This window comes from Podarcis liolepis (genome assembly GCF_965112155.1).
Source record: "Podarcis liolepis genome assembly, chromosome: 6".
Taxonomy (NCBI): domain Eukaryota; kingdom Metazoa; phylum Chordata; class Lepidosauria; order Squamata; family Lacertidae; genus Podarcis; species Podarcis liolepis.
In genome coordinates this window covers 55,937,604-55,950,507 of record NC_139559.1, presented here as the reverse complement: position 1 = coordinate 55,950,507, position 12,904 = coordinate 55,937,604, and the positions used below count along the sequence as shown (strand labels likewise).

Below are 12,904 nucleotides of genomic sequence, written 5' to 3'. Positions count from 1 at the left end.
CTGCTGAACCCACTTTGAAATAGGGGTATTTTATGCCCGCTTAATTTAAATTGGTGTTCATTCCAATAGCTTCCTGCACTTAGGATTGTTCTGTTAGCCTCACTCCATCACAGAGATGTATTTATTGTCCACTGAGAAGGTTTAATGGCATGGAAACTTCAGCTACTGCCCTCAGTCCCCAAATACCACAGGTAGGTTGCTCTGCTCTTGCTCCTGACACTCTGAAGGGCTGCTCTACACTGTCTCGATGTGTTCCTTTTTTTGACATCTAGAGCTGATGCTTGAACTTTCCTATTGAATTTTGCACTGGTAAAGACCTGTTATGATTGTAGCAGCATCTCAAAGAGCAAATTTGTGATGAAATAGTAGTGCGAACACAGCCTCAAATAGAAGCTTTCAGAGGTATAGCTGTAGGATTCTTTGTAATGAAGCAACTGGTTTGAACACATTTAAGAGTGCCCCCTGAATAACAGACACTAATTCAAAGCAATTCTGCTTCTTTATAAAATATTTTCCCTTGCTCTTACAAAGAGGATGTGCATATGGAGAGCATCAGTTCAGCATGGTGCTTGGTTTTTATTTAATCAGCTTCTGCTTCTTATTTTCTAATGGAAAAGTTGCAGTTGGGAGTTATGAGAATTCCATTGCAAACGGCAATATAAATACCAAGTATAAGCGGCACTCTTAAATACGGTTTTATGAAGATTCGTTGTTAATGAAGAGCGACTGAAGGGTAATGAACATCTGTTTCTTTGCCAACACACTTCTGAATGCTATTCAGTAGAAGAAATGCAAGTTGTTGCTGGAAAGAGCTTTTTTAAAAAATATAATGCATTTTCAAATACTACAGGAGCAGGTGGTTGGGAAGTGCAATGATCGCCTTTTGCTTCTAACTATATTCAGGCTTTAATCCTGTGCACACATACATGAGAGAAAGTCCCACTGAATGCAGTGGAACTTAACTTCTTAGTAAGCACTCATATAATTCAGGTTTTCTCAACCTTGGCCCTCCAGAGGTTTTTGGCCTACAACTCCCATGATCCCTAGCTAGCAGGACCAGTGGTTAGGATGCTGGGAATTGTTAGTCTCAAAACATCTGGAGGGCCGAGGTTGAGGAAGCCTGATATAATTGCTCTGTCAGTGTAATTTGAAATTTTCTTCCCATGTTTTTCTTTCAAATAAGGAGAGTGACCCAGTTAATTATGCTTTATGGGCTTCATAAAGGCACATAACAAGTCAGAGGAAACATGGGAAAATGTTGAAGAAAACTTAATCCTATGTCCTCTGTGTGTGGTGTGGTGTGGTGTGGTGTGGTGTGGTGTAGTGGTTAAGAGCGGTGGACTCGTAATCTGGTGAACTGGGTTCGCTTCCCCGCTCCTCCACATGCAGCTACTGGGTGACCTTGGGCCAGTCACACTTCTTTGAAGTCTCTCAGCCCCACTCACCTCACAGGTGTTTGTTGTGGGGGGGAGGAAGGGAAAGGAGAATGTTAGCCGCTTTGAGACTCCTTCGGGTAGTGGATAAAGCGGGATATCAAATCCAAACTCTTCTTCTCTTCTTCTTCTCTTCTCCCATCCAGGAGGCCCGGTTCTTTCAGTATAGTTCTCCTAAGAGTGATGGAAAGAACTGATATTTTCTGTTTGTTTCTTGATAATGATTTTTTTATTATTGTATCCACTTCTAATTTTGTTGGCCTCTTTGAATGCCTAATGTAGAAAGATGGGGTATACATCTGAGAAATGAATACTGGAGATTCTTTTAGTTGCATATGCCAAGATTTGCCTTTCGTGGAGGGAGGGGGATTCTTTACCCTCCACCGTCACTTATTGTATAGTACTATTTGCAGAAAATAACATCTAGGAGCTTCCTGATCTTAGACAAGCCCGTCATAGGAAAGATGCTTCCTGGTTGCTAGGGGAAAAGAAAGGACAAGCTAAAGAGATCCCAGAGACTAGAAAATGAGACGTAAACAGGAAAATTGCACTAAAGGGGGGTGGGGACAGCAACTGTTTAGGGTCCCAGGGATTCCTGTTGCCTGGTGTCCAAACAGCTCACTTATCAGTCAAAGCTCTGACTTCATTCATTGCCTGAAAACAGTGATAAGCTGGAGCAGCCAGGCTGGCTCATTTCCTAGAAATTTCAAGGCTTTCATGGGTGTCATGGTGGTTCCTGAGTTGGTGACCCCTGTCTTATTTTAATGTTTAAAGAATTAATACTTGAGAGATTTCTTCAGCTGAACCCTTTTATTTATTTTTTTCATTTTAGGCATGTACTGGTATAGAAAATATTGATGAAGCTATCACCTTACTTGAACAAAATAACTGGGATTTAGTGGTAAGTACTGTTTTTTACTGGTTGTATAGGAAAAAAGAGAGCCAGAACAAAACTTGTTGCCAATCAGCTATTAATTTCATGATCGCCATGCATCTGTCCAGTAGTGCATGGTGCAGTGGGTTTATGCTGCTTACCTGACCTCCTTCTGACTGTGTTGCTGCTGTAAACTGGGTCAGAGAGGGGAGGGGTGAGGTGTGCATGGTGCAAACACCCTAGTGGAATCAATGTGATTCTGTGGCTGGCATGTTTGGTCCATGTCAGCTTTGCCATTACCTTGGCCCTCCCCCTCTGTGGACATCAGTATTGCTTACTAATTTTGATGCTGTGCTCCTCATAGTAAACCACGAGTAGTGTTTATTTAGTTTTGATCAGGTATTGAATGACACCATGCTTTCATACTAGTCTCAGTACTGACACTCCGCAGCTCAACCAAGTGCAATATTGAATCTGCTTGGCGACCCTTACAATATGTTGACCACCCCCCAGGTCCTTAAGCAAAGTTTCTAGAATGGCTGAGGTTATGATTGAGCAAATTAATGTTAACACCAGGTTCTTCAGGTATATAGTGAAGGACTATTTGTTTGGCAAATGCAGGGGTAAAAAGCTAGTATTTTGAGAGGGTCAGTAAGCACCTATTTGCATTTGAAGTTCCAGCAAATCTTTTGCAAAATCCTTACTGAAAAATCCTTACCGAAACATCTCAGAGCTACCTTACCTTTCCAATAAAGGGAAGGCATTTTCATGGGTTAGTGTAAGGTTAAAAAAATGAGAAACAGGGAGTGGGTATAACACATCACACATTACAATGGCATCATAAAGGTGAAAAGGCCCAGCTGGTTTGTATTAGGATCTGTATTCTTTAAACTTTCGTTGAGAAACTGGAAATACAGCAAAACATACAAATGTACAGTAGAAATATATGAAATTAAAGGGAGAAGAATTGACTCCAGACAGTTGATTTTGGTTTCTGTTGAAAACAATACAAGAAATACTTAACTCCTACCCATTTCAATGGGAAGTAAGTTCAGCTAGCTCTGTGCTGGATCCAAGCTAAGGGCAGTATCCAACAAAGTAGATCTGGGTTTCAAGGGTTTCAGTTTACATATTAGGACTTCCCTCCCTCTCCTCTTGTTGTGTCCCATGTAGATTGCTGCATCAGGTATTTAATTTTTCCTTTCAAGAACACTGATTTTGTGACCTACTTTTGTTGTATTTCCCCCACCATAGAATTAGGATGTAGCAACTTGTTCAGTGTTCCTCAGACTGTGTGATGGGACCACCAGAGGGGCTTAACACTGCAGCCTGCCCAATGCCGCCTCACTTGAACATCCTGCTCCCAACTGCTACACCATGAGCAGTGTATAGGTACATGTGGGAGCAGGAGTAGGTTAGAGAGTTGTCCTGTAGCATGCAAAGTTGGAAAGGAGCCAGGAGAGAGGAAATGGACAGCAGCGATTACAACAGCTATCTGAGTGTGAGGAAGGAAAATGGGGATGGGGACGGTCATACTGAGGGTGAGGAGGAGAAGATGCACCCAGGGGTGCTGCTATGCCTTTGGCCTTTCTCATTCATACTCCCACACCCCAGGCTTCCTCCTGACTCAAGAGGTCTTTCCTGGCTGACTGAAGGTGATAGTTTCTTCCTCCCCCTTAGAAGAAAAACCTGGTATTGGATTTGGATTGTCACTGTGTGCAACTGCATGCCCATGTAGGGTGGGTGAGTAGGAGAGAGAAAGTGCCACTGAATAAAGATGGCGGTAGATTAAGGGGTTGAGGAAGGAGAGAAGCAAAGATCTTTCTTTTTTGAAAGGAAAATGCTAGAGGACGCTATGAAGAAAAGCAGAAAGAGATAATTAAAAAACCCCAAAACAGCTGGAAATTGAGAGGAAGAAGGGATGTTGTTACAGGAAGAAGAGGTTGAGTGGGCAGATTGGAGTATGGATGAAATAACTTGTACCCTCTCCACTCCTTCCAAACTATCTGTCCATGTATGAAAGGAGAAGGGAAGATGAAGTGAGAGGAAATGGTTAAAAATTATTGGAGAGGCGTATGTGGGGGCGGGGATAGAAAATAAATAGCCATTTCCAGTTCGATCCTCTGAATCAGCAAGTTCTACCTAAAATGGGTAGGTTGAGTCATGATAATTTCAGAGATAATTCCAGAACCTGAGGAAAGCACTACTATGGAGCTCAAGAGTCCCAAGGAAATTGCTATGGGAAAGTTATTAATTTCCAAAGAGGGTTTAAGTATCAGTAAAAAAAAAAAAATAGCACTAGTTGTCAGCTGTTCATGCCAAACTCCACCTCCATCTGCCACCATTTTGTGGTTGTCTTTGCCCCTGCACTGCCATTTTGTGACTAGTGGGCTTCAGTTATTCTCAATCTTCTCAAATGTGCCCTGGAGTTTGAGAACCCCTGATGTAGCTCTTCATTTTGCCCTAGTATTTCAGATGTGTGCTTCTTGGCTTTGTTATTCTCATTTTGAGAAATACTTGACACTGAATTTGCACGCTTCATATTGCAAACTGGTTAACTTTATTTGTAGGAAAAACTATTTTTCTGCCTCAGGGAGAGTTGTACAACTTAAAGTTGTTGGTTTTTTACTTGTGCAGTTAATCCTGTAATAAAGTATTGTCTGGATCAGTTTGACTGTGCTTTAGGAATTAAGAGCATTTTCTAGTGAAAAGATCTTGCCATGTTGGTAAGTAAAAGTTTCCCTTTTGCTATCTGGTTATTCAAGTCAATGGAGGTTAATGACAGCTGTGGTATTGCTAAAACTTGAGGCAACTCATAAAATATAGTCACTTGCTTTCCATTTTTGTGGTCTTTGGCAAGTCAGTGTTCTGTGTTTTCAAACTCATTTTTTACAACCATGAGGGACAAAAAGTAGAGAGTTTCAGGATTTTATCAAAAAGCACCAGGATACACAAAATGGCCCTCCAGGGCCTTGGTAGCCTGCTGGCTGCATGTTGGCCACTTTTCATATGATCTGCTGTACTTGTTTTCACTGTATTTATCTCCGGTAGAAAAGTAAATGCTATTTCATATTAATGTGAATGTAGCCTCCATCTACCCATTTGCAAAGAACATCGTTTCATTGTAGAAGCTCCGCAAATGGTTATGATTATCCCGGTTTTAAGCATACATTCTCTAAAATGTACACTTCAACATTTGCTGAAATGTCTGCTTTACTGCTATATTTAACTTCTTTATCCTTTTTGCTGGCAGTGGTTCAAAGCAACCATGTCTTTGCAGTAAAGTCAGTGGTTTAGCACACCTGTTAATGTGATGGCTTGCAGCTCCTCCTGTATGTTGTTTCTAAGGATCAGAAGACAGAAACTGCTCTGTGCCTTGTTTTTATAATACTTCAGTTTCATAACTTTAATAATTTTATGGACAGCCTAATAATAATATTCACTCCTTTTGAAAATGGAAAAATGGAGAGGTCTCCTCTTAGAAACTAGCACATTAGAGAGGTTAGATAAATCCTGCGTATAAAGAAGCCACTGTTTAAAATGTTCTTTTTTCATTTTTGAAAAAAAAATGAACAAATTCATAGGGCTGAAAATCCACATGGCAAAAGGGAAGCTTTTAATTAATTTCCCCCCATTCCTAGAGACAGTTTGACCAGGTGTCTCTAAAGCACTCCATGGCATTCTCAGATCAAATTTTAACTTTTATCTCTCACCTGGATAATCTCTCCACTCAGATGTGTATGGCTATTTGATATCTTAAGAGAATTTGAAGAAGGTTGGGTTGACCTACCAGTCCAGCGAGTCATGGAAGTGACTTCTGAAGTCTGGTATTTACGAGGGACTAGACATATCAGGCACCCTAAAGATGCTCATCTTCATCCAGCAAGAGAAATCTACACATGGAAGCAGGCCTCTACTTCTGCAGCCAATATGGTTGCAGATGTGCATTTGTAGCATATCTTGCAGTTTTCATCCAGGTCCTGCTTAATCTGTTTGAGGTCATGTTTTGACGTGAAATATTCTATTCATTATTACGTTTATATACCAATTTTCATACAAGGATTTCAGAACGAAGTACATGGTTATCCCTTTCCCCATTTTATCCTTGCAACAGCATTATGAGATAAGTTAGGTGACTGGCCGATGGTGGGTTTTATGGTCGAGCGAGGATTTGAACCTTGTTCTCCCAGTTCCAGTACTGTAACCACTACAACACACTGTGTTTGGTTTAAACACATATGATAAATTTGTTGTAATACTAATATGCCACCCCCCCAAAAAAAATCCTCATTAAAAATGAAGTTTTTGAGACATTTTAAATGAAATTCGCCAAATCTACACTTCCGACATGGGTTGCCATATGTCCGGGTTTTCCCGGACATTTGCAGAGATTTCTGCCCAGACACTGTTTACCACCACCGAATCCCAGCTGTGTCCAGGAAATTCTGGATGATGGCAACCCTAGCTAGAAGTCATGTTAATGTAGACCTTGAAGAAGAACACACAGGAAATTCACATACCCAAATTCTGTATCATGGGAGTTCTGCTGTATCAAGACATAAAAACGGGCATCTTTTTAAAATACACAGTTCATATTGTGAAGAGGACAGTCTAGAGTCGATGAAAACACAAAAGAAACTTGGGCAAACTGAAAGCAGTTAGTCATATTGAAAGAGACAAGACTCATATTTCTCTCTAACCACAAGAATATTAATGTTCTGTAATATGGCCTGTGTGCATTGTGTGATGCCATGCAGATGCAGAATTTGGTATGGTTAGTGATAAATCAACAACTTGAAAAGATTTGTTTTATTAAAAATGAAAAAAGCAAGTCGTTAGTCCTTATAGCCATTAATATCGGTTTTCCAGAATATGGGTTGCTAGTCAAAGTTCAGAAGCCAGCAAGGGATGTTTAGGCAGGATTTTTAGAGTGAACTTTTGCATAATATTTTGCCCTCTCCATTGCTATCAAATGGGAATAAATTATGCAAGTTCACAAATATATCCACTTTTAGAAACTTACAGAATTTAAGAAGCAGGGCTATTATAGTCTTAATTTGTATAGTCACTGGCTTGAATCCAATGGACTTGCTCCATTTTGTAAGGTGCTTTCACTTGTACATGGTCGGTCTCTGAATTTAGCTGCTGCAGTCTTGCTGAATGCCTTTCCAGAGACTTCCCTTGGCCTTTTTGGGTTGCAGAAGAGAATATGGCAAGCCCCAGAATTCTAAAGGACTCAAGCAGCAGAATTTACAAAAAAAAGCCTTTAATAATAATAACAACTGGTTGTAAATGTAAAATGTTGCTATATATTCTTGGAATGTGGCCCTGTGTGTTTAAGGACAAATTAAACAGGCACACATGTGAGGTGAAGTTGTCTTTGCTTCTGCACTCTAGTCATCCAGCCGCCAGGTAACAGAGTTTCCCAAGGAAGGTTGGAGAACAATTCAAACAGGCTCCAGATTTTAATTGTTTTTACTTGATTCAGACTTTGTTGTTTGAAATGTGCTTATGAACTTTTCTGGAGTGTTTGTTTGTTTTGCTGTTACAAGGAAAGAAGAGGGGCAAACAATTCCCAACATTTGGGGCAAGTCCAGGGCTTTTTTCCAGCCTGAACTCAGTTCCGGCATTTCTCAGGTGGGCAGCATTACTATTACAGTGGTACCTCGGGTTACATACGCTTCAGGTTACATATGCTTCAGGTTACAGACTCCGCTAACCCAGAAATATTACCTCGGGTTAAGAACTTTGCTTCAGGATGAGAACAGAAATTGTGCTCCGGCAGCGCGGCAGCAGCAGGAGGTCCCATTAGCTAAAGTGGTGCTTCAGGTTAAGAACAGTTTCAGGTTAAGAACAGACCTCCGGAACGAATTAAGTACTAAACCCGAGGTACCACTGTATAAGGGAACAAGGGAGGTGTTTATGGTGAGTTCTGGCACCTATTTTTCTAGAAAAATAGCACTTAGCAAGTCTATAAAGAAGTCCAGTTTCAGTATATATTGTTTTGTGAAGCTTTTGAGTGCTAGAATGTAGAGCTTGCTAGGTCACACCGTAAGTTTTGATGTCCTCATAAAGCACTTAGTAATAAGGTCCATCAAGTTTTATGTGAGGTATGGTCTATCTCCTCTGTCTTTATGTGAAATGGTTTATGACTTGGCTAGCCATGCAAGTACACTATGGCAATTATGTAGGGTTTTGTTTTGTTTTGGGGGACATTTGACAACTCTCCTATGCCTTTTGCATTTTTTACTTAAACGTTCAAAATCCAGTTCAGAATTGGTGCCTTACTCATTGTTGTATAAGTTTTATTGGGAAAAGATACAATCATTTTCCTGAAAACGTATGGATTTTCTTAAATCAGAAATGCCCCACATGGCCTACCAGGTGGCTCTGGAGAACCTTGTAAGAATGCTGTGAACACAGTTGCTTTCCCCTCTTTGTTCCAGAAGCTGAAGTGGGGATATACAGTACTGACTCTGAACATGGAGCTTCTATTTTGTAATAATGTCTGTCGTCATTGCATCACCGTTTTTTCTAATAGGGTTTCTGTACTGTTAATAGGCACATGAGAGAGAAATTCAGAAGATGAAACTGTTCTGTTTTCCAGCTGTGATAGAAAACATTTCATTCACTCGTTAAATCCACGGCCCCTGAGCCGCAATTAGCAAAGGCATTTTTTTTGCCAGAAAAAGTTGGCAATTCCAATACCTCATTGAGAACTGGCAATATCTGTAACTCCCCTGTCCTCAAAGTGAAGTGTTTATCAGTGAATTACTATGAAATGCATTGTGTGGTTATTTCCTGCAGTCAGAATCTGGAGACATTGGACTGCTAAATCAGTAGCGTTCACAAGTGCACTATGCTAGGTGCCTAGTATTGCTTGTTGGATCTGACTTAAAGTATCAGTATGCCTTTCTAATTTTGTTGTTGTTATGTTTGAATCTCCAGCTTTATTTAATTTCCCCCCAAGGTGTGCTTAGGAAAATATAATGCAATCAGGGTGCTGGCAGCATTTATTTTTGCCACCTAACTTCTTTCTTGCCATTAAATCACATATTCTGTTAGTATGTGGCCTACAATATACAGTATTAGAACAGAGGTAGGAGTTTGGTTAGGCTTGGTGTCAACGTTATGAAAGTAATGTAAGCAGCATGTGCAACCTTATCTAAATAGTAGTTGAAATTTCATTACTGCAGTAATGAGCTCTTTCGACTTCTATTATCCTTGCACAGCTGCCAACCAGAAATGCAGAGTCATCAAGTGAGCAGCGAGGCTAATAAATGTCAATTTCTTTTTATGAAGAAGCTACTCTATTTCTTGTAATAGAGAGTTCTTTGTATTCACAGTCCACACAAAAGGCAGCACCTGAGAGTACAGAAATACTTGGCAGTCTCTAACCAATATCCCTCCCCCTTCTCGTTTAGCGTTTCTCATCACAAATTCATATTTTTGGTGTACTAAGCTTAAATCTTGATTATGAAACTTTTGATACTTTAGTATATACAAATATAAAGTCCAATTTTAATATTAAATATTGCTAAAACCTTTAGTGTTCAAAACCTCAAATCAGAAACAAAATAATTATGGTGGGTTGCTTGGCTGATTTAAAAAAAGAATTCATAGCCATAAGTAGCTTTTTGGAATGTGGTTTTCCCTCATACACAATGGTCCAGTTGGCATGTAACACTAAGCCAAACCATGGCTTAGCACAAACAACCAATTGTACAGGTCCCTGGAACAAAGATCACAGCCACAACACTCCTCCCCCGATCCAGCTGCTGTTGTTGTACCCATGGCTAAGTCATGGTTTGGCTTAATGTTGTACCTGAACCTGGGTTTGTGGTTTGACTCATACCACAGAAACCATGAGCAGTAAACAAAGAATGAGCTTTAGCATAGCATGTGAACTGGATATATGAAAACTTTGCTTGAATTCTAAATTATTATTGCTGCCTGCAAGCTCATAGCTCTCTTTTCTCAAAGGTTTTAGCTTATAGCAACAGAAACATGGTACTTTTCAATGGTAAAATTATGTGGCAGTTCATTAACCTTCTAGTCAATAAGTTTTACTTTTCAGAGGACACATATAGGATTGCACTGTTAGTTCTTGGGATAGGAGTGATGCAGTGTGGGTTTATTGCACATCAGACCTGTAACATTATATGGATTTTGCAACAGCACTTGGCATCTGGGTGTAAGGCTGAGGCTGCAATCACAGGCCTATTTACTTCAAATGAAGTCCTATTGAAATCAGTGGGACAGTTCCAAGTAATGTTCAGGCTCCCACCCAAAACACACAGGCAGAGGCTGTTATTTGTAAGAAAGAGATTTTTATTCAGGCAAGTACAGGGTCAGCAGCAGACACAGTGCTCAGGAGTCATGATTCAAGAGTAGGGCAAGAAGTTCAGAACTGGATGGAAGCAACAAAGATGTCCCAACAGGTTTTCCCACCCCTCCCTCCAAACCTTTAACCATGAGGCGTGGTCTGCTCACCTGCAAGACTCTCTCACACTGTGGGAATGCCAAGCTTGCAAGCGAACATTCTGTTGGGGGTGAGTGGGTCTCCTCTCACCTGTGAAGGCAGTTCCTGGTTCTAGGTGACAAAGCTGCACTTTCCTGTTCAGACACCACCTGTTCATCTCCATTGACTGATTAAAGTCCTTCCCAGCCTCCACTGAGGCTCTCCGCTCTATAGAGCCTCAGAGGTCAGAGCCATCTTCCCTGCATCCTTTTCCAAGGTGACTGACATTAAGGGTGTGGGATCCCCCCATACTCCAACCCAGGGCCACACAGTTAATCTCTCACCTCTGTTTCTTTCTCCTTCTCTTTCTGGGGCTGCCAGTCCAAGCCCAAGCCTGACAGTGCTGTGGGGCTCATGACAAGTAAACCCAGTGAGAATTGGGCTGTAAGTCTCAAGTTTCTTCTGGAGTAAAAATCGGAGGGAGTAACTGGTGTGACATGGCACTTACACAGGTCACAAATGGTATGTTTTCACCCCACCATCTTCACCCCACCGCCCTGTGGAGACTTTGTGCAGACATCCCAAAGCTAGAACAGCTTCGGGCTGCAGGCAGCTATCCACAAGCCTGCGGAGCCCGGCGGGAGTTCCCTCTGGGCTCCCAAGGCTTGTGGATAGCTTCCTGAAGCCTGCATTCGCTCCATAGGACACACACACACACACTTCCCCTTAATATTTTTTTTTGGGGGGGAGTACGTCCTATAGAGCGAAAAATACGGTAGATTTTGCAAAAGGATCTTGGAACATACTGGGGAGTATCCAGTGGTGTGGAATCTGCTTCCATTTGTGTCGTGAGACTTTCCCTTCTCTCTACTACAGCCTCCCACATGCCCCCCAGGCCTGCTCTGGAGTGTTGGGGAAACGTCAGGGCAGATTTGGGAGTGCATGAAGGCTGCAGATGAAGGAGAAATCTGTAACTCCAATGCTGGATAATAATACCCACTGTATTGTGATGTATGTTTGCTCTGGAAGCATTAAATATATATTTTTTTAATTTCTCAAGAACATTGGCCTTTTACATAGAAGAGGATTCTGAAATATGTGGCACAGGCCGCTGCATTTCAAAACAGTGCAGCCATTGCTTTGCTTTGGTCTGAATGGAACAAATGTTGTCATTTTCATGGTAAAAAAAAAGAGTATGTGACTTTGCATTAGCAGTTGGAACACTTTGATGTTTTAAGCCTTGAAGTCTGAGTAAAGCTAACAGTAATAGATACTCTACTGTTTTGGCTGCTCTGGGCTGCCGGGGATGATGATTTGCTTTTACCCATTTGTCTGGGAAGCACAAGTGGACATCATTTCCTAAGGTTAATTACAAGGTTTTTATATTTAAAAAAGTTGACTAGAAACCAGCTGCCCAGATAGTAAATTTTTTTTTTTTAGTCAAATACCAATATTGGAACATTTGTTTGCCTTGCAACTGATGAACTGGAAGGACTCTACAACGTATCCTCCTATAACATTTCATAGATGAAAATACAGTCATACCTTGGAAGTCGAATGGAACCCATTCCGGAAGTCTGTTCAACTTCCAAAACATTCAAAAACCAAAGTGCGGCTTCTGATCGGAAGCCCCGTCAGACGTTCGGCTTCCAAAAGAACATTTGAAAACCGGAACACTCACATCCAGGTTTCGATCGTTCAGGAGCCGATTTGTTCTGGAGCCAAGGCGTTCAAGATCCAAGGTACGACTGTACTTGTCATGGCTCAATTACCAAGCCAAAGACCACTGCTTGAACTGCCCCAACCCAGCAATTTGGCACATTGCAGAAGGCTCTGCCCTGCTTTCTGTATGCTTTAGTCATTCATTTCTGCATTAGACCTGTCCTCAACTGGTTTAATAGTTGATAGGATGTTCTGAGGAAGCTAAATTCTGATGAATGTACTCAAGCAACTTGCATCCTCCACAGACAAAAATAGAGATAGTGATTTATTAGGCAGAGAGAGTAGGGAATAAGGAAGCATGGAAGCATATGATACAGTCTAGCTACCACTAGTTATCTGAAAGCCTTGCCCACTAGGGTTTCTTCTGAACTGGAAGGTATCACTGGTAACTCTGACTAAAGATGACAGGAGTTA

The 12,904-nt window shown here is 41.2% G+C and overlaps 1 protein-coding gene across 1 annotated transcript in view; it reads left to right on the top strand.

The window, feature by feature from the left end:
• FAF1 (Fas associated factor 1) overlaps positions 1 to 12,904 on the top strand; it is a 164,987-nt gene that overhangs the window by 9,307 nt on the left and 142,776 nt on the right. Inside the window, exon 2 of the mRNA XM_083509595.1 lies at positions 2,266 to 2,334. Coding sequence (XP_083365721.1) covers positions 2,266 to 2,334 — 69 coding nt within the window. The remainder of the gene's footprint in view (positions 1 to 2,265; positions 2,335 to 12,904) is intronic.